At 35.9% G+C, this 21021-nt stretch overlaps 1 protein-coding gene across 1 annotated transcript in view; it reads right to left on the minus strand.

The window, feature by feature from the left end:
* The window catches only part of LOC121415194 (sodium/potassium/calcium exchanger 2-like), a 48572-nt gene that overhangs the window by 11350 nt on the left and 16201 nt on the right, over positions 1–21021 (minus strand). The window contains exon 2 of the mRNA XM_041608358.1: positions 11995–13446. Coding sequence (XP_041464292.1) covers positions 11995–12864 — 870 coding nt within the window. The 5' untranslated portion in view covers positions 12865–13446. The remainder of the gene's footprint in view (positions 1–11994; positions 13447–21021) is intronic.

Raw genomic sequence — 21021 nt, forward strand, 5'->3', positions numbered from 1 at the left:
ACTTTCAAAAAGTTAAAAGAAACGCCCCTTTCACCTACGCATCATTACAACGGATTCTATGTGAAAACATACAAGAAATACAAGTAAAGACAAAGAAATCTTCTAGCTAATAATTCCTACATGTAGGAAATACTAGCTCTATCCAGTTTCATTTAAAAAAAGTAATGATAAAAGAAATGCATGTAAACCTTCATCCTACGCATCATTATAATGGTTTCTCTATGAAAACATACAAGAAAAAAAAGAGTTCTCCTTGCTATTTTATCAAAGATGCAGATAAAAATAGACCTAATTAGGTTTCTAACAAGGTTACTTAAAAAAACCATTCACCTACGCATCATTATGGCAATTACTATGTGAAAACAGACAAGAAATCGTAAAATCAAAAAATATTTTTGTTTTGTTAAGATTTCCTTGGAAGGTTCCACATTGGTAGAATTCAACAACAATAGGCATTCAAAAACAATTTACATTTGCTGCGACCAGTCAAAATCTTGAGTTATAGATAAAGTGTAATTTTTTTTCAAATTATGTAAATTAATCAATTTGAATTTAAATGCATACTTGTTTCTGACTCTTAAAGGGGAATCCAACCCAAATAAAAACTTGCTTTTATAAGAAAAAGAAAAATCAGACAAGTTGATAGGTGAAAGTTTGATCAATATTGGACAAACAACAAAAAAGTTATGAATTTTTAAAAGTTGTAAATATTGGTAATCACTATACCCATGGAGACTTCAAATTGGTCGCATATGGGATGTCATAGTGATGTAAGGCAAGGACTACTCTTCCATGTACTCCAATACATATTATGGCTAAAATGTCATTTTTCCCAAAAGTTTTATTTCAAATTATATTTTTCTTTCACGAGGACATAAAACAATATACTACCTGGATTATATTTAGATTACTGCCCCAGGGGAATGGGTACTTAGGAGAAAACCACAAATCCCTGATAATAAAGTACATGGCCTATGGGAAAGTTGTCCTTGCCCCTTGTCATAATTTACTTACCCAGTTGCCAATTTGAAATCTACATACTATTAGTGATCTCAATTTTAAAGCAGCTATAACTTTCTTATTGCTTGTCCGATTTCTTTCAAACTTTCGCCATTCTATTTAATTTATTTTTCTCCTTCCCAACACAACATTTTATGGCCAAGGCTGGATTCCCCTTTAATGTCACCGCACACCTTACGATTGATCTGTGACCCAATTTGGAATAAAACATCGCCGAATTTGAAGCTTATATTGAGACATACATGTATCTGAATGTGTAATGTTCTAAATCATTGTACGAATAGTCCTACCCAGACATGTACAAAATATCTGACTATGCTACCATCCTTATCAAAATAAAAGCAAATTATTCCTAATGTCGTAGCAATTGTACAATTGGCTGCGATCTGAAACCAATTTGGCCTTTACTAAAAAACAAAAGGTTCGCAAAGAACCTCAAATAAAAAAAATACTTTTCATTCACATTTTCAGAAAATTTGTTCCAAAATCGGATAATAAAGGTGCTCGGTGGCTTTTAAAACATGGTGTCGATTGGTGCATATACATAAGAGCACACAAGTCATTTAATTCCAGTGTTAATTTTTATTGTGCTTAATAGTCCAGCACTTATGGGTGATACAGTCTGGCTCACTTCTATTTTAATTATTTAGTGCTGTGGTCATTGCCATTTCTGATAACTTTCCTTTACTTTTCTTTGCTATAATAAAGAGCCAAAAAAATGAATTGAATAGAATTTAACTGAACTGAAATGAATTGATTCATCAAGACATAAACAAGAATGTGCAGTACCAACAAATGGTTACATAATAAATACCTGAAAATAAGGTACTTTAACATTATTTGGTGATATGTTCAATCTCTAGGGTGTAATTTCAACACCTCAGGGTATGGTACTCCATAGATATCATACATGTATGGTGTCAATTGTAACAACCTAGTTTTACAGTGTATGATACCACAAAGTGTTTTCATATCTTATGTAGATTACAATCTGACCCACTTCCGTTTAAAAAAAATCTACAATTGTGTTCTTGACATTCCTGATAAATTTCCTCTACTTTTCTTTCCTATGTAATATTGTAGGTATAATAAATTATTGAATGGAATAGAATTGAACTGAATTAAATGAATTCTTTCAACAAGACAAAAACAAGAATACACAGTGCCAACAAATGGTTACGTGTACATAATAAATACCTGAAAATAAGGTACTTTTAAATATTCTTTGGTGCTATGTTCTATTTAAAGGGTGTTATTTTAATACCTCAGGGTATGGTACTCGATAGATATCAAACATGTATGGCGTCAATTGCAACATCATATGATACCACATAGGGTTTTCATATATATAGATTACAGTCTGACCGACTTCTGTTTAAAAGGCATTTCAATTATCTAGTTTCCTCTTTTTTCTTTGCTATGTGAAATAGCGAGCTTAAGAAATGATGTACTTTTACATTCTTTAGTGCTAAAGAATTCATGGGTGTTATTGAACACGTCAGGGTGTTGTCCCCTTGGGACATCATATGGTGTGAAATGTTAACACCCTAGTTTTTACAATGTTTTCCTATCTGTCAACCTTTATGTTTGAATTTTTATCCATGATACTTTTCTTTAAAATCTTTAAAAATGTACAAAAATCCATCATTCTTACAAATGTCCAAAATCCTATATCAAGGGGGAAAATCCCATTTAGCGTCACTTTCCCCTTAAAATCCTACAGGGCAAAATCCTACTACTAATTGGCAGGTGTGCGTACGATACAACATACAATTTTCAGTGTTAACGTTTCAATTTACCATGAAATTATTCTTCATTCAATCAATCCCCACCAGTAATGCTATCACGACCATTATCATCTCCACGGCCTTCATCTTTATCATTCTCGGGTGCCTCATCCTCATCCTTATAATGGGCAACTTCGTTGTTCAAATCATGAACAGATATTTCCTTTCGGATTCATCCGGGGTTGTCTTTTTTTTCAAGCAATGTGCTTGAAAAAAGCAAGATGGTAATTTTTGTTTGGAGTGATATTTCTAGAGTGTTATTCATTATGTTTGTTTAGTTATGAATATGTATAATACAACTGATATTATTGCAGAAGAAACTAAATCAAATCAAATCAAAATAGTGTTTTCATATCTCATGTAGATTACAGTCTGACCCACCTTCAGTTTTGTGTTGTCGTTTCTGATAACTTTTCTCTTCTTCTAGAGCTATGCTATAATGTGTGAATTAAAGAGCGTAACATGTACTTTGTAGAGCATCGTGGTCTATAGTGGTTCTGACACAACCTTTGAAACAGTGGGTAAATTTTCCCCGATTGTGCTGCACTCAACCCACTGAGGTTAATAGGTGATTGGGTACCCAGCAGGATTAATTCCTTGAATGCACAAAGTGCCTTCAGCAGCTGGAGCTACAGGTCTCCAGCGTAATATATAGTGCGCCATTGAATAGGCAACAAGATTATCAGCAATTCATGATATCATTACAATAATTTTTTAGTTGAGAATGTTGAGTCTTTCAATGTAATTACTACTTTATTTTTCTCTGAGTGAACTGAACAATATACAGTTTATTTAAATTGTTATAGTGAATACTAAAAAATACAAGCCTATAATGCAATGTACAGAAAGGATACTAATAATTGGCCATCCGAAGACTTTAACAATGAGCTCTGAATTCATTATCATTGCTGTAACTATTAGAGCAACCTGCACATACCACATGGGAGTTGGGACTGTGCTTGGAATTTAACGCACAGCCAATCTCTTAAATAAGTAATCAAACAGCAATGGAAGGCAAACGGATGGCGCATATGAATGCATTTTATTTAGGTTTTGAAGTGCCGTTATCATAATTTGTAAAAAGTTAAATGCAAAAAGAAATCATTTTTTACCATATGGCTCAAATGGCCATCTAAAATGGCCAGGAAAAGCATCGGTATAGATGTATGATGTCAGTACAGGGGTTCTGACAGTGTACGTCAAATTGCGAATATGAAGTGGGAAATATGGGGGAGGGGAGGGGGGCAACAAAGGGATTGCCAAAGACTTGTAGCCACTCTTTTAAGCTCTTGAGATAAAACGAAACGGAATGACACCTAGCTGTCGAGATAATCATATTACAAAGAGACGAAAAGTTGAGTGCCGTGCTGGGAAAGAGGTCTGACATTTCAAAGGCAGGAGGAAGGTTGGCCATTTCTGACAAACGACGCTGCTAAAAGAGGTCTACCATTGTATTTACACACAAGGCCAACATATTCTTCTCTCTTTAACAGAATAAGAATTACTGCACATGATATATGCTTCAATACTGTTCCCCCACAAGAAACATTATTTTGGAATCAACAAAATATAGTTATTATGTCCATTACATATCTTCAAAGTAGGATTACAATACAATTTTGAAAAAAAAGGCCTTCATGTACAGTACCTGTTTCATGATAATTAATTTTTTCTATTTAAAAATACATGTACATTTCATACATGTACATGTAGGCTCAGGAAAATAACAAAAACATCCTAAACACGGCTCAATTCAAGACAAAAAATATTTGAACATGAAAGTGTGAAATTTATAATTTCATTCTTATTTTCTTCACTGTTCAGCATGGAATAAATTATCAGCTTTGATTCTTATTTTACCGTGTTAAATCATAGAAGCCTATAAAGCCTTGTGAAGATTATACCTACAGATCAAGATTAACAAATCTTTTATTCATTTATTAGGTCTTCTTTATACAGGGTAGCCCTTTCAATACAGAGTATTGTTCTGCCAAGGGGCCCTATCGATACAACCTATCGACCTCTGGATTCCGTCATTTCTATGGGTTTGTACAGATGGACCACCTTGTTCTAATAGGCAAAGAGTTTATAGTAGGTACATTGTACATTTTCTTGGCCATGAATGATTTCATCACGAGATAATAATAATAATAACAATGTTATATCTACCCAGGGTCGCCACTTCAGTTAGGAAACTGCTCTACCAGTGAGCCCTGCATAACATAAATGCTATTATTACCCTTTATTCAATCTAAATGCTGAGCGCCTAGCAAGAAAGTAGAAGGTCCCATTTTTATAAGTCTTTGGTATGACTCGGCCGAGGATCTAACGCTCTACCACTGAGCCACCATGCTGAACATTGCACATTCTTAAGCAAAAGGTTTAATAATAATAATAATAATAAATAATAATAATCATGATACTTTCAATTACATAGTGCTTCAATACTTTAATACTTGTTTAAAGCACTTTACATTGTAATTACATGTACATTGCATTAACCCAGTTATTGGATCCTGCTACATGTACATGTACATGTATGGCCCATACAATGTACATGTAAGCACTTTCTCCTCTCCCTGGGGAGCATTCCAACAAGAGTTCCAAGACTCATTTGCTGGGCATACTACAATTACAAAGACTTCAGCATCCTACCAGCCCGGGTACCCATTTAACACCAGGGTAGAAAGTGGAAAAGTGTGGATTTAGTGTGGAATTATTATTTTTTAAATTTAAACTATTGATTTTATTACAAATCAGATCAAATTACAATATTGAGTGATTCAAGGAGATTCAGGAAATACATGTATCTATTACAGGTGATCACAACATTTACAAAGATTAGGAAAAAAGGGGAAAGAAAAAAGAAGGAAGAAAATAATGCTACAATGCACAATCTATACCAAACAGTACCAATTGACACCTGTACATGTACAAAGATCAGAGTTCATACTGTAAAGTCATATGAAACTAATACCATTTTAAAACAACCTCCCTGCCATAGCAATTGCATGTACATGTACATTTAAGTTTTCAACTAATGTTGAATTTTATTCAAAAAAAGCTTTCTTTTCATTTTTCCTCCACATTCATATGGCTTGGTTATAAATATTGACTGAAATTTGCAGTCTAAAAAGTAGAAAACAAGGTTTTGTACAGATTCTATACATGAATTTCACCTAATTTTAATTAAATTGGGTAAATAGAGAAAGGGTGCAAAAATGGATTCAGGCTTTTCTCATAGGGCGCTGTTACATGCATATTGTTGCTTTAGTTTGCATCCACTGTTAATGCAAATTAATTTGAATAAACGAAGGATTAAAATCTAAATGCAAAGATAACAACAAATATACATAAACCACGGCTTCAATCCATGGCTTCAAAATCACATTCAAGGATTCGGCCTTTGAGAACAAAAAAATTCACATGGTGTATATATCACGGGGTGTCCAACGTGATTCCTGTCTACCAACTCAAGTACCCCGGCCCTGGACGTTGTCAAGTACCAGTACTCAAAACTCACATGTGGAGTACCTCTTCAATGAATAAAGTATGATAAAGTATAAAACTAAGGAGAAACAGCATGAGTATTTGTCATTTTCCAACAATACCATCTCACATAGTTATGAACATATTCTTGAAAGCTGGAAGTGCTGTTCTCAATGTTCTGTGATTGTTTCAATTATATTTTGCAGTGCTTATATTTAGTAGGAATGTAGTTGGATATACATGTAGGCCTACTGTACAAGAAAAAATAACGTGAAATTATTAAATTTTTAATTAATTCATCTATTTATTTATATTTTTTTATTTATTCTTGAATATTTAAACATGGTGGCCTGATCAGCATAAAAAAAACATACAATATATGAAAAACATAGTAACAGGACCAGTACGCCCTGCATGCGTATGCTACGGGAAAGTTTCGGCGAGCCGCGCTTGGACGGAATGCATTAATTATAAGCGCTTGCACTTGCAGAAACTGCCATCTTTTGATCGGAGAGTTTTTGATCGCTGTATTCTGCAACTTCATACAGGATAATTAAATTGTGAGAAGCATAACAAGGTGAGTCAATTATTAAAGATCCGATGTAACTAACGTTAGCCGGTCAGCGCGTTGCAATTTGACTTGAGTGAAAAACCAATAGGAGCGCAGCTCAGCGGACCTCTTATTAACCGGAGTCGGTAGAAGCTGTGCGCAGCCTAACCAGGAGCTGGAAAGCATTATCTCAGGCGCTATGTCTTGACCGTCTTGTTTTTTTTTTCTTTTAGCCAGGTCGATCAAACATTTTGGTCCAGATTGATTACACAACAGTTTTCACTTACAGAAGGGATATAAAACAAATACATCAGACGTTCCTTTCGAAAGCATAGTGAGAATTATTAATCCTCGGTTGGACAGGCAATATTACTAATTGTCCTCGTGAAAAATAGGTTATTTCGAATAAATATTTCCCACTATGCATGTCCTTTCTCAAAGCCTGATATATTTGTATACTATGAGACCCAGAACTATATGCATCCCCCACTCACACATGACCATCAAGCATTCAGCTCTGGCCGAGTCATTTCTCCAGCAGAACAATGAACACGTATACCTTGGCTGCTAGTTAGTTACGCCTTATAATCGTGTTACCAAGGTAACACAAAATATGGCTTCGTGAAAGCTCTTGATGTGTATATATATATGATCCCATTTAAGATGTCAAAGAGACAATTCTAGCAAGCCAGGAACAAAGGATAAGATGGTAAGGTTACACAACATCAAGACCATACAAAGAAATAGAATTTAATAGATGAATGCTGATATCACGTTACACACTTCAATAATTTTTTAGTGCAGACTTCCCTGCTATGCTTTTGTAAATAATGAAAAAAGGTGTGTTGATGTATCTGCACTGTAAATGACCTCTTTCCATTTTCAATTTTTCAATGCATGACTGTTAATTCTGCAAGCAATAAACCTTGGCTACTCAATTATACTGTGTATCACCTAGCTTTGTATATTAAATGTTTCTTCCATTTTTATTTTTTTCTGAAAAGGCAAGACGTAAACCCTAAAGAGATTACATTTTAAAAGCAAATACGAACCAGCAGTGTTTGTATAGCACCACCTCAAGTCCTGAACTACCTAAATCTGGCCAGGTTCCTACCCATAATGCAAAATTCTGGACAGTTTAGTTATGTAATATAGGCCCAGCTTAATGATAGCACACTAATTCACTGCTCAATACATTCACACTGCTTTAATATCATATTATTATCAAATGTTATTATAACCAACACCTAATTTCCTATCAGTTTTTTTTTGGGGGGGTTCCCCCTACAAATAATATTATAGGCATTTCATTCTCTGTATTATCATTTCTTAATATAACAGAATCGGTATATTTTGAGACTAAAATGTAGTTATGAAACACAGTCCATTTAGAAAACACACATGTTGTTGGTGAATTTGCGTCCGTTTTACCCTAGATGGGAATATTAAAGGAGGAAGAAGTACACAAGGCAATATGTATAAAGGACAAACAAAATTGAATTCTTAAAGAAAGTGAGTAGTATCCCGACTCACCCCCCCCCCCTTTAAAAAGGGAGGGAACGGAGAGACAAGTGGGTGAGTGTGTGAGTGGGTGGGTGTCTCTGATTCGATCCTCTAAACAAGATTAACCTAAAAAGCATGTGCTGCATTTCGACTTTGGTGAAAGAAAACCCTCTCCCATTATACCTGGCACCTTATCATCAATCCAAATCCCTCCAACGAGAGGGATTGTTTTGCTTTCCGACAGTGATCAAACCGCTCATATTACCGACGTTGTATTCGCTTTCCCGGCACGTCGTGCAGGCGACCACCACCGGCAAAGCTTGACGAGTGAAACCCACTGCCTTTCCTGTCTCATTTGCAAACTAAAAAAGCAGTATTCATATGAGTCTGTCTTTTGCCTTCAGGCATCTTATTCTTTTTCCCCCCTCGATATGCTATACCTCTTTAATTCATTCCCCCATCAGAGTTTTCTACCTCACTGCTTTGGTCATTCAGACGTGTGCTGATGCGGTCCCACTTCTACATGTACATGCTAATATTGACAAAGAATTGCAAGAAGTTCTACAGCCTCTATACATGTATCCCCCCTCATAATCATATCTGAACAAATATACCTTTACATTGTTGATGCACATTATTTTCTATTTGATATGAAACTTGCTTCAAAAGATCAGTTAAAAATTTCATTCCATTGATACTTTGTGCATTATTCCTTTAAATATTCATTTGCAAATTTAGAATAATCTGAGTGAAAAATATCAAATTGTATACAGGTTTCACTTTAAGGCATGAATGGCAAAAATAATTAAATTATGATTTGAAAACAATGTTCACTTTTCTAGTTTTGTTGTGGCATCGTGGATGTTTGATTTCTTATATAATTGAAATAAATGGCAAAAGAAGCTGCTGAAAACTGCTTATCTAAAAAAGAGCCAATGGAGTAAATAGCCCCTTTTGACTCTCTAATAATTGAAATAGAGCTATATTTTCAGAATAAAAACATTTTGAAAAACAATCATAAACTTGCAATTCTTATATGATATCCTAATCTAAAAAATACAGTATTTGAGTTTATTAATTCTCAGTTGATTTAAAAAGTGGCTTCGTAAAAAATGGTGTAGACATGGGTTTCCATGCACTGTATGTATGTACAGTACAGGTAATTTGAGAAACAATTTAATCCACCAGCAGAATTTAATAAAGTAATGAGTAAACCTATAAATAGAAAATTAATGGACAGTTTGTGTCCTCTCAGAATATACTGCACAACTCTGCTGTGATATACATGCAGTCAAAAGACAGACCTGTATATTATAAATTACATGTAATGCTTCCAATTTCAACTATAGCAGCTGTAATGTATAGTGTAGAGAGGACTTAAAAAACTTCCAGGTGTCTATAGATTTTATAAATTTTGTAGCCCATTTCAGTGAAGTACAATTTCGTTAAAAAGACAAAAATGACTGGCTCCCAGAAGGTAACATTGTTGAGTAAGAAATATCAATAGTGGTGATCAAACTATTAACGTTTATTATAGAGTAACCAATCTGTTTTTTAAATGCAAATTCTTTGTTTTAGTTTTAGATTCCGTGTTCTTTGTTTACGTACATACAAAACAATCGGAGAAATCAAGAAACCTAAAAGAAAACGTAGTAAAGGTTCCAAATAATATAGACACACTGTAGTATGCAGATAAAATCTTGATGGCCACACATAGTAAACACTGGAATCACTGTCAGGAAATAATTTTGCTTTATGGTCAGTTCCCCCATGTCTGCGCGGTCTTCCAAGTCTGCGCACCCGCGTATCTGCGCTATTCTGGCAAAAGAAGATACGCAACGAGCACGAACTTTACACATGCAATACATAGACAGGTATTCGTAAAAAAAAATCCGATTCAAAATGGTGGAAAAATAATGAATTCAGGGCATTCCATGTGACAGCCTCAAAATGCAGCCTTTGTCATCAAAATCCCAGAATCGTGTGCAAAGTGAACAAGTGCGCAGACATGGGGTACCATTTTTTTTTCAATCTGAAAATGACTGCCCAAGGTTTTTTTCCAAGAAAATCATATATTTCTTTCAAATTTTTATGAGATATTTGGCACACTAATTCATTATGATGTAAGGAACATTATCACCTGAAATATTTTGTGAAATAATAAGAAATTCATGTTAAATCTTAACTCAAATTGTTAGGTGCGCAGACTTGGGGCCCACCATCATACAACTTTGAATAGCATTTATGGTCATAAGAGGAAAGCTCTCAACTATAAAGTAATGTACAGTCCACAAAAATGTGGATCAAATTGCGATGCGATACCAGGAAAGTTATTCCTTGACTGTGAATAAAATTGATTTGCTGATTTTTCCACAGAGGCATTGTTTTGTTTCATTGGGTTTCGCTATGATTGTCACTGTATTATTCATTTCATTAGTTTGTGAGATTGATAATCCAAATTCTTCCCAAGACATTGCTCAATATACATACAGCTTTTATATAGTGTCAACGTCAAGATATGCACAATTATATGCCACTACCACACTTTCAAGAGTCTGTATCATGAAAGTGGTTGTGAACTGCAAAACTTGCAATACCCAATCAGATTTGGTGTTGCAAACACATTTTGTTCAACACACCCACAATCAGCCAATAAAAATCACTGTATGATATTTATAGCTAACTGCTTTACTGTTTACAGGGTCCATGTGTTTAATAACCAATACATAGGAGACAGCATTAAGGTTGAAAGTCTGATTTAAGTCGCTTGAGGTGTAGGGGGAAAAGTCTTTGGGCCATGGTAAAGTTGAATTACATACATGTAGCGCACAATACCATAGTACAACAGTGACTTACATGTAAAAAGAGCATTACATTAGCATGTGACATGATGTTGTTCAATAAATCTTGAATAAAAATAAGTTTGAACTACAGGCATGAATGCAATGAAAGATAGGGAAAATTAATGAAGATGAATTTTGAATAATTATTATAACCATACTCATTAATGAATGATTTGCATGCATTTATATATGGAACATACATTGATAATTCTTAAAAGACAATAAAAGCAAGGGGAGGAAAAAAGAAGGATATACATGTATCAAGATGCAGAATATGAGCTCATACATGTATGAGCCAGAAAGGGGGGGGGGCTGGAGGGATGAGCAAGAAGGAAAGAGATAGTGGAAGAAAAAAGAAGCATTATCTTAAAGGTACACATATAAATGATTTGAAAATTCACCCACCAGATACATTGTATTATGTATCAATTTTCAAAGCTTCCTTATAGCACATTGTGCTATAAGGAAACTTCCTTTGGTTAAAGGTCTAGCCAAAAAGGAAATCAATTAATGTTAGTTCATACCACAAGAGTCAATGTAACATTTTTGAATGCCAATTTTTAGTGGTTTTTTTTCTTATTTGATTATAATTTCAGTATCACGTAAAGGATTTAGAATTGTTGAAGCTTAACAGTAAAACTACCACTCATTTATGATATGGGACTAACGTAATAGGGGGGACTTCAAGATTCAATGCTACGTTTAGTTTCCAAACATTCTACACTCCCTGGGGAGCATTATTTATGTAATAAATATGTACCAGAAAGAGGAGAATGAGGAATTGCAGGAGGAGAAAACTTACCTCTTTAATTGCACTAACTTTTTTCCGTAGAAGTCTTGACTTGACCCAGCGCTCGATGGGCACATTGAACTTCATGAAGAGGACATATAAAATGTATATGAGAAGTAGGCACAAGGACTCATACCACTCTATGCGTGTGTCTGAAAAGGAGTACAGTAACAAGGACAGACTGATAGAATAAAACAAACAATCTCTGAAAAGAGGCCACCATGTTAATGAAAGAACTCCTTTACTGAAAGTTGCACACATCCCAATGACGAAAAGGATGTTGAAGACGGCGGAACCGACGATTGTCCCAACACCAACATCGCTCTGTGCAATGAAGACCCCAATGAGGCTGGTGAAAAGTTCCGGGGCGCTTCCTCCGGCGGCCATGAAAGTGGCACCGGCAACATCGTCCGACAAGCTGAGTTTATCCGTGATGACGCTTAGCGCAGGCACGAAGAACTCATCACAGACAATGGCGAGCGCGACAAACATGTAGACCATTAAAATGATGTGAAGTACGATTGCGCCATTTTTCTTCTGTTCTACAGAAAAAATATCTATAGGATAGATTCCATTAGACTGAGCGGTAGTTGTCACATTTATCGTTGCCGTCGTTGATTCCGTTCCTTGGTCCGTAGATGGTTCCCCAGTAAGATTTGTCTGTAATAAGTGCCTTGCGTGACCCGAATGTTGCCATGTTCCATCAATGTGAACATGACTGTCACCGCTCTTTAGCCGCGGGATCTTGCTGCAAGAGTTCCTGAACACTTGATCGAAGTTGAAATAGAAATGGCATATCCCTCCTATCACAAAGGCTGAACAGAGGACTAAGAGTCTTGCCCATCGAGTCCTGGACCGCATATAGTGACCAATGTGCTTCATTGTAATTATTTTCACATCTACTCTAGATCATAGAGAGGTACACATTATCCTGTCTTGGAAGCTTCTCAATTCGAAAATCAACTGTATAAAAAAGTACACACACTTGAAAATACCATTCACATAGCGTCGCGCGACACAGCAGTCAACAACCAGTAGATTTCTTGTCAATGCCTATGACTTAAATGATCCTTCACTGTGATATCACCGAAGTCCAGGTAACTGAATATCCCTGTGTATGTCCGTTTGTAATTAATGAATGCCGCTTCACACAAAGTTTTGCCAATGCGCATTCAGTTGGAGGTGGCTGGAACTGGATGGCAGCACGAGACGTGGTGTCATGTTGACATTTTAGCTCTGTGAAGCTCTCTCTATTGCTGCATACATGCCCTCCGGCTTGCCTTGCCTGTCGTTATGGTGAGCCAGCTCAGATGATTCTAACCTGTCTCTTCCGAAGCTTGCCTGCCAACACCGATACTCATTATCACATGGGTGACATCACTGCTTTATCCGACACCATCCAATGATGTTTGCTGCCCTCAGTAGAGGATATCTTTATAACGTCCAGGGGCAGTAGTCAGCAATCTAATAAAATGAAAACAGAAATAGATACCTCCAAATATCAATAATTAATTCAGCTGAAAGAAATTATACATAATTCAATTTGATATAATGTATTGTATGCAACTTCAGCAATTAGGCTGCGTAAATGAATGTAAAAGTCTCAAGCATTATTTTATCAGACTGAAAATAACAATACAGAATCTAAGATATGATTTGTCCTGCAAATATTCTCTTCTTGAAACGATATATAGTACAACTTTTGCACATTGTATGTACACCCTTTATTGTTCATCAATCTTATTTTAGGAATCCACTATGTTGGTCAAAAGCATTGAATAGTATCACTTCATAGTTTTCTTTATTATTTATGCTTTTTTGCACAATATTTTGTTCCTTTGAACTTTAACAATGGTATGAAACACACTCAAATCCACTTTTTCAATAGCAAAAAATAATGGAAAGTTTAAATGAATGACAAGGTATTAATTATAAACAGACAACTCATTATCATGAACACTTTACATACATGTAAGTGAAATTGCATGCATGTATCAATTGAACCAACTTGAAGAAGAGGAAGAAGGAGAAGAAGAAGGAAAAAGAATGGTACTGAAGATGATAAAAATCAGTAAAGATTATAAAGGAAAAGAAGAAAAAATTAAAGCCATTTGCATCAATTAGAGACTTCATGCATGTGTACAAATCAAACAGAAAACACCATACATTGTACAGCTTTGTTGCATCATTACCACAGCAACGCTAGAGCCTGTTCCATTACTGTCTATTTGATACAGACTGATAGCAAAGTAAACACTCACAATACAATCACAATGCCTACTACTATTTTGACAGCCTGAAGCTTTGTTGCCATGACGATGTATTTGAAGGCAGTTAATGACCGGCTTCACCAAAGGAGAGGAAATTGGTAGCAAAACTAGTCTTGATTTCTGACACAGTGCGTATTACCAGTGTATGACCTCGGCGTACAAATTTTGAAATGCATCATGGAAATAATGATGATCAATAGGCATTTTCTGTACAGGAAGATGCTGTCTGAACTTTAACAAAAAGTAAAAGATTGCTTCTGAAGAATGGAAAAAAAGAAATCTAACTATTCTTTTGTAAATCTCTTCCTTTCTTTTCTCAATGTTTCTCAAGACAAAATGTAAGCCCCAAACAGATATGGGATCCTACATGTAGTTGGAGTAAAATTCTACTAAGAATGGATTAAAATTCCAAAGATCTTTATCTTATCACAATCCAGACATTCATGTAGGCCGTTTTTGTTCGGAGGAAGTATCACAAGACAGAGGAAGTCGAGTCGGTGGGAGCCAGGTCGGAGTAGGCCCCTCTACACATAGTTACTCCGACCAAGATACTCCTGGAAACCAGTAGGAGGGACATACTCTGGTTGCTGCTGTGTTCTGTCCATGTATTAAAGAAGGCTTCAAGATTTTAAAGTGTCTGGATACCCACCCCCTCCCCCTCCATCCTACTTTAGATCTAAGCTAAACTGAGACATCTAGATCTAACGCTAAAACTACCCAGGACCAAAATCCAATTGAAACCAGTTGGATTTCGAAGTGGTTTCAATTGGTTTCAACTGGTTTCAATTGATTTTAACTGGAATTTAACAATTTCCAGTTGAAACCAATTGAAACCATCGCTAGAGGGTATTCATTTGTCACGCAATCTACTATGGTCAACAAGGAAGTTCGTGATCACTCTCACAAAAACTGTTAACTGGCTTTCTCGGAAATTCGTGATCACTCTCGCCAAAAGTGTTCACTAGCTTACAAGTTCACGAGCTTTACAAGTTCACGAGCTTTCGAGTGCCGCTGCAACTCTTTATCAAGTGAGTTTTATTCATGAAAATTGCAGGATGTGTATATCTCGCTTAAAACGAACAATGAAAACTCTATTGACTTGAACACTGGATTTTGATGTCCCATGTGTGCGTGCAGCGCGAGTGTTGAAACCAGTGTTGAAACCAGTTGGGAAATTGGAAATCCTAACTGGAACCAGTTGGGCAACTGGAAATCCTAACTGGAACCAGTTGGGTAAAGGGATATGACTTCCAACTGGAAATGATTTCTAACTGGAACCAGTTGGGTAACTGGAAATCCTAACTGGAACCAGTTGGGCAACTGGAAATCCTAACTGGAACCAGTTGGGCAACTGGAAATCCTAACTGGAACCAGTTGGGTAACTGGAAATGACTTCCAACTGGAAATGATTTCTAACTTGAACCAGTTGGGGAACTGGATCCTGACTGGAACCAGTTGGGCAACTGGAAATCCTAACTGGAACCAGTTGGGTAACTGGAAATGACTTCCAACTGGATATGATTTCTAAAAATGGAACCAGTTGGGTAACTGGAAATCCTAAATGGAACCAATTGGTTAACTGGAGATGAATTCTAACTGGAAAGATGGGTAACTGAATTCTAATTGGAACCAGTTGGGTAACTGGAAATAAAACTGGAACCAGTTGGGTAACTGGAAATCCTAACTGGATCCAGTTGGGTAACTGGAAATGATTTCCAATTGGAAATTTTCCAGTTACCCAACTAGATCCAATTGAAACCAGTTAATTTGCATATTTTCTGCCAGTGTGCACAGATTAATGTTTTATGAGATTCATCACAATTTACAATGTATCTATTTAATTTTTTTCAATTTGGAGTTCCACACTTTTTTCAGATAAGTGTTTCCAATACTTAGCAGTGAAAACCATATTTATAAATGTTATAGATTTTAATTAAAACAGATTCAAAGATAATTAGTATACCACTAACTGTTACCAAATTACATCAAATAAAAATACATATATTTGAAGAACTCCAATATGAATATTTTTTATATACATATGAAAGTCTGTATTTTATCAATGTCCTTTACATTGGTATTAATAGACAAATAACACTGCTTCTGTGTTGGCATGAGCAATAGTTAGTGCAAATGCTAATTAATTTGTAACTAATTAAGTTCATTCCAATTGGATCCAGTTGGAAACCAATTGGTTTCAATTGGTTCCAGTTGAAAACCAGTTGCCTCCAATTGGTTTCAACTGGAACCAATTGAAACCAGTTGCCTCCAATTGGATTCAACTGGTTTTAATAGGGAAATTGGAACAACTGGAACCAATTGAAAACCAATTGTAACCAATAGCCAACTGGTTCCAGTTGCCCAATTGGTTTTAACTGGAACCAGTTGGCAACTGGTTTTCAATTGGAACCAGTTGTTCCAATTTCCCTATTGAAACCAGTTGGCCAACTGGTTTCAATTGGTTTTGCTCTAATTGGTTTCAACTGGATTTTAGTCCTGGGATACAGTTCATTAAATTATAATACAGACTTAGGCTGTTAGATCTACTGTTAGATCTACTACTTGCTACTAACTTTTCTGTAGATCTATTTGGTCTAGATCATGGGTGGGTGTCTATCATGATTGGGAGTTGACTGTTATCGTAAGCAGAATTATTTTCGGGGAGTAAGACGCGTAAACATTTTCAAGATACTCAAAAGCGCACAAAGCACCCGATCTTGTCATTTCGTGCAGTTTTGGTAAATTTTGTGACAATTTTTCAGTGAAAATGTTTTCTTTAAATTTCGGGGGGGGGGGGGAATTACCCTCTGCCCCCCCCCCCCCCCCCTCTATAACTATGACTAACTTTCTCTGAATTGCAAGATTCATTTTCCATAATGAATTAAATGATCTGACTTGAAATAAAGTCATTATTTATTGGACCAGTGGCAGTAGGCAGTACCACCAATTTGATGAAAAACAATTTAACTGCATGGTATTACTACTTTGCTTCAACTGGAATGCAATTATTTAAACTGGTCTCCAGTTGATTTTTACTGGTCCAGCTAACATATACTGAAAACCAGTAAAAATCTAATGGAAACCATTTATTGGACCAGTGAGTAAGTAACACCATGCATACCCTCTAGCGATTACCATGCAGTTTGATGAAAAATAATTTAACTGGTTTTAGGCTTCTAATTGCTTCAACTGGAATGTGATTGTTGGAACTGCATGGTCTCTGGTTGATTTTACTGGGCCACTTAAAAATCAACTGGCCCAGTAAGAATATACTGGAAACCAGTAAAATTCTACTTGAAACCAGTAAAAATTCTTACTGGTGTTTCCTTCTGGGTATCCGTCGCCGGTCGAGCCAGCAGGGCAAACGCGCACGGTATTTCAGCGCCGTTGCAGTCAGATTTGGTTTGGTACCGGTACCTTTTGGCTTTGTTCGCTTTCTCTGGAGTAATTGGGACTATCCGACTTAGTAGCCAAGCAAACCTGACTTAGAGTATAGAAATAAATCTAGATCTACGTAGGTCCAAGTTCAAGTAGTAATGAGCGATAGTGTACCTTTTCTCTTACCAGTACCTGAAAAGTTAACCATCTGTGACTCCGCTTTTTCAAGTTCTTTCATGCATGATCGTCATAAAAATCTACATACCGTACCGTACCGTACCGTACCGGTATATCGCTTTCATGCGCCGCATAAAAGGGCGCGCATCATAGAGTTAACTCTATGGTTATACCCATAGAATTATTTAACTCTATGGTTATACCATAGAGTTATACTGTACGTATTTAACTCTATACCTAAACACCGCATTCATATACCGTACCGTACTTTGACATATTATATACCAGACTCCAATTAAGCTGAGCTCCAAGCTTCCTTCCACATTTTGGTGCCGAACGTCCAGGGGCCCGTTGCAGAAAGAGTTGCAATCAATCGCATCTCTAAAATATCATGCGCAACTTGATTTTCAACCAATCAACAGCACGCATTTGGGACTTGCGATTGATATTTTGGCTTGCGTTTAAACGCAACTCTTTCTGCAACGGGCCCCAGAAGAAAGAAGAATAACAGTAGGCCTAGTACACTTGATTTTAACAAATTTATGACTGCTGAGCGACAGAAGTGAATTGTTATATACCGCATATACCACCAGTTAAGTTTATATAGGAACTTCCTGCTTATGTACCTAGAAAGTACGTGCAGGAAATGGAAATATGCAAATTAAATTGACATAGGCTTTTATACATGCCAGTTTTTTATTGTCATCAAAATAAAATCCACTTCACAAAATCAATTTAATCGATGTTAAAATCATGTTAAAATAATATTGAAATGACACCCTGCTTTCCCAATCATCATGTCTGGTACTATATTTAGCTAGCCCTTAATTAGCATATTAGCAGGGGCCCGTGGCAGAAAGAGTTGCAATCAAACGCATCTTTAAAAATCATGCGCAACTTCATTTTCAACCAATCAACAGTGCGCATTTTGGACTTGCAATTGATTTTTTGACTTGCGTTTGATTTTTTTACTTGCGTTTAAACGCAACTCTTTCTGCAACGGACCCCTGCCCTGATTTATGTTAATAGTTACTGTTGTTAATATTGTTTGATTGTGATCCTGAAGTTGAAACAGGTTTGCAGTGGCGGCGGAAGGGGGGGGGGGCTCGAAGGAGTTTTTTTTCAAAATGAAAAGTGCCCTTTTCAAAAATAAAATGTGCCCTTTTTCAAAATGAAATACCCTTTTTGAAATAAATCAATATTTTAGCTTAGAAAGTCACTTCATTTTTTTAGGGGGGGGGGCTCCCACTTGACGCTCGCATCAATTATTGTTTGGCAAGGTACTCATTCTGTCCTTGGTTACCATGGTTACAAAAATGCATAGAATTTTCAGGTTAGAATATCACAAATTTTTGGCTCGTGTTTTGTGCTCGCATTAATATTTCATTTTTAATCAGATACTGGGGCCCGTTTCATAAAGGACTTTCAACTGTTGTAACTTTGCAATCATGACAACTATACCATGGCAACCTTGATTCTGCATGATTGACTGCTGAAACTTGTTACCATGGTACTTGTCATAAGTGGAAAAGCTACAACCGTTGCAATTAAGTCCTTTATGAAACGGGTGCCTGCATGATTTTATTCTTGGTTACAAAATGTACTCATAATGTCAAGTTTTCAGGTTGGAATATCACAATAAATTTTCAGCTCGCCCTTCGCGCTCGCATTATTCGATTGGTGAGATATCCTATTATTCAGTCACTAAATGCAGTCCTTTAGTTGGATACTCAACTTTTTCAGGGCCCGGAAGACGGATCTCTTTATCATGATAAGTGAGGGGGAACTTCTTTCCTGACGTGTCTACATACGTAGTCTAAACACTGAGAGAAATCACGATAGAAATTGCCTTTGTATGCATGCTCCAAATGCGCTTTTGCATATCATATCGAGGTTACATGACTTGTGGAAACGAGAATGTACGGAATGTACATAGGCCTATCTTTTTCAATGAAGTCACAAAAAAATTAAGAGCGATATTTTTAATACACTACAGTGTATTAAAATGTATTTTTTATGCAGCAGCAAAAGGTAAATTTCCCGTAAAGGGATAATAAGGTCTTCAATTTAATTCAATTTAAACATTCATGCATCGTGGTGGCATAAAGGGTAGACTTTAGTTAATACCTGAAAAATGCAGTTGTTATTCTTTTTCTGGGTCATATATACTGAGGGACATTTTTTCGGGAAAAGTGAAAAAGGGTGAAAAATTAATCTTTTTATAATTTGCACCAAGAGACGCTATGTTCAAAGTTCCACCTTCGTTACCCTGTTAATCTCTGCACCTTATTTGGGTGCCTAATGTATAGCTTAGAACTCAATAAGCAGTTAAAATATCACTCATTAACACCCTTTTGATGATCAAACCTTTGTGTCTTGCTTTATTATATCAGTGACTTATTTATGCCCTAATCACTGGTTACATTTCTACTTAATCTACCTTTATAAAAATTATCATTTTTTTGTATTGTTGTTGTTATTATTATCTTCTTAAATATGAAGTTTAGGCCGTTGCTGACATCACATTGAAAATATGGGGGCCTGAATGCTATGATTGATTGATTGATAACTTTAATATGTCCTGACGGGAAATTTGCCTTTCACTGGTGCATCACAAATACAAAATAATGCTTACAAGGAAATGAAGTTTACAAGTGAAATGGCAAGATGGATATTTGAAGAATTTAGTAGAATAATCACAAGAGGGGGCTATACATCATTTTTGCCAGTCTGATCACATAGAGATGTATATTAATTTAGTATATAATATCTCTATATGGCTGATCATGAATGCACAAGCATGACAAGCTCGACTTTTTAGCAGTTAAATTAAAGGACAAGTCCATCCCAACAAAAAGTTGGTTTGAATAAAAAGAGAAAAATTCAACAAACACAACACTGAAAATTTCATCGAAATCAGATGTAAAACAAGAAAGTTAGGACATTTTGAAGTTTCGCTTAATGTCACAAAACAGTCATATGCACATCCTGGTCGGTATGCAAATGAGGAGACTGATGACGTCATCCACTCACTGCTAGTATTTCTTTTGTATTTTATTATATGAAATATGAAATATTCTAATTTTCTCCTCATTTTCAAGTAAAACAACAATTAATTCCTCTCTGAACATGTGGAATAAGCATTGTTTAATACTGTATGGTTCGGCAAGATGATCCTTATTATCAAATCTGTAAAAAATGAAATATTAAATTC

The sequence above is a fragment of the Lytechinus variegatus genome, chromosome 5 (genome assembly GCF_018143015.1).
Source record: "Lytechinus variegatus isolate NC3 chromosome 5, Lvar_3.0, whole genome shotgun sequence".
NCBI classification, from domain to species: Eukaryota; Metazoa; Echinodermata; class Echinoidea; order Temnopleuroida; family Toxopneustidae; genus Lytechinus; species Lytechinus variegatus.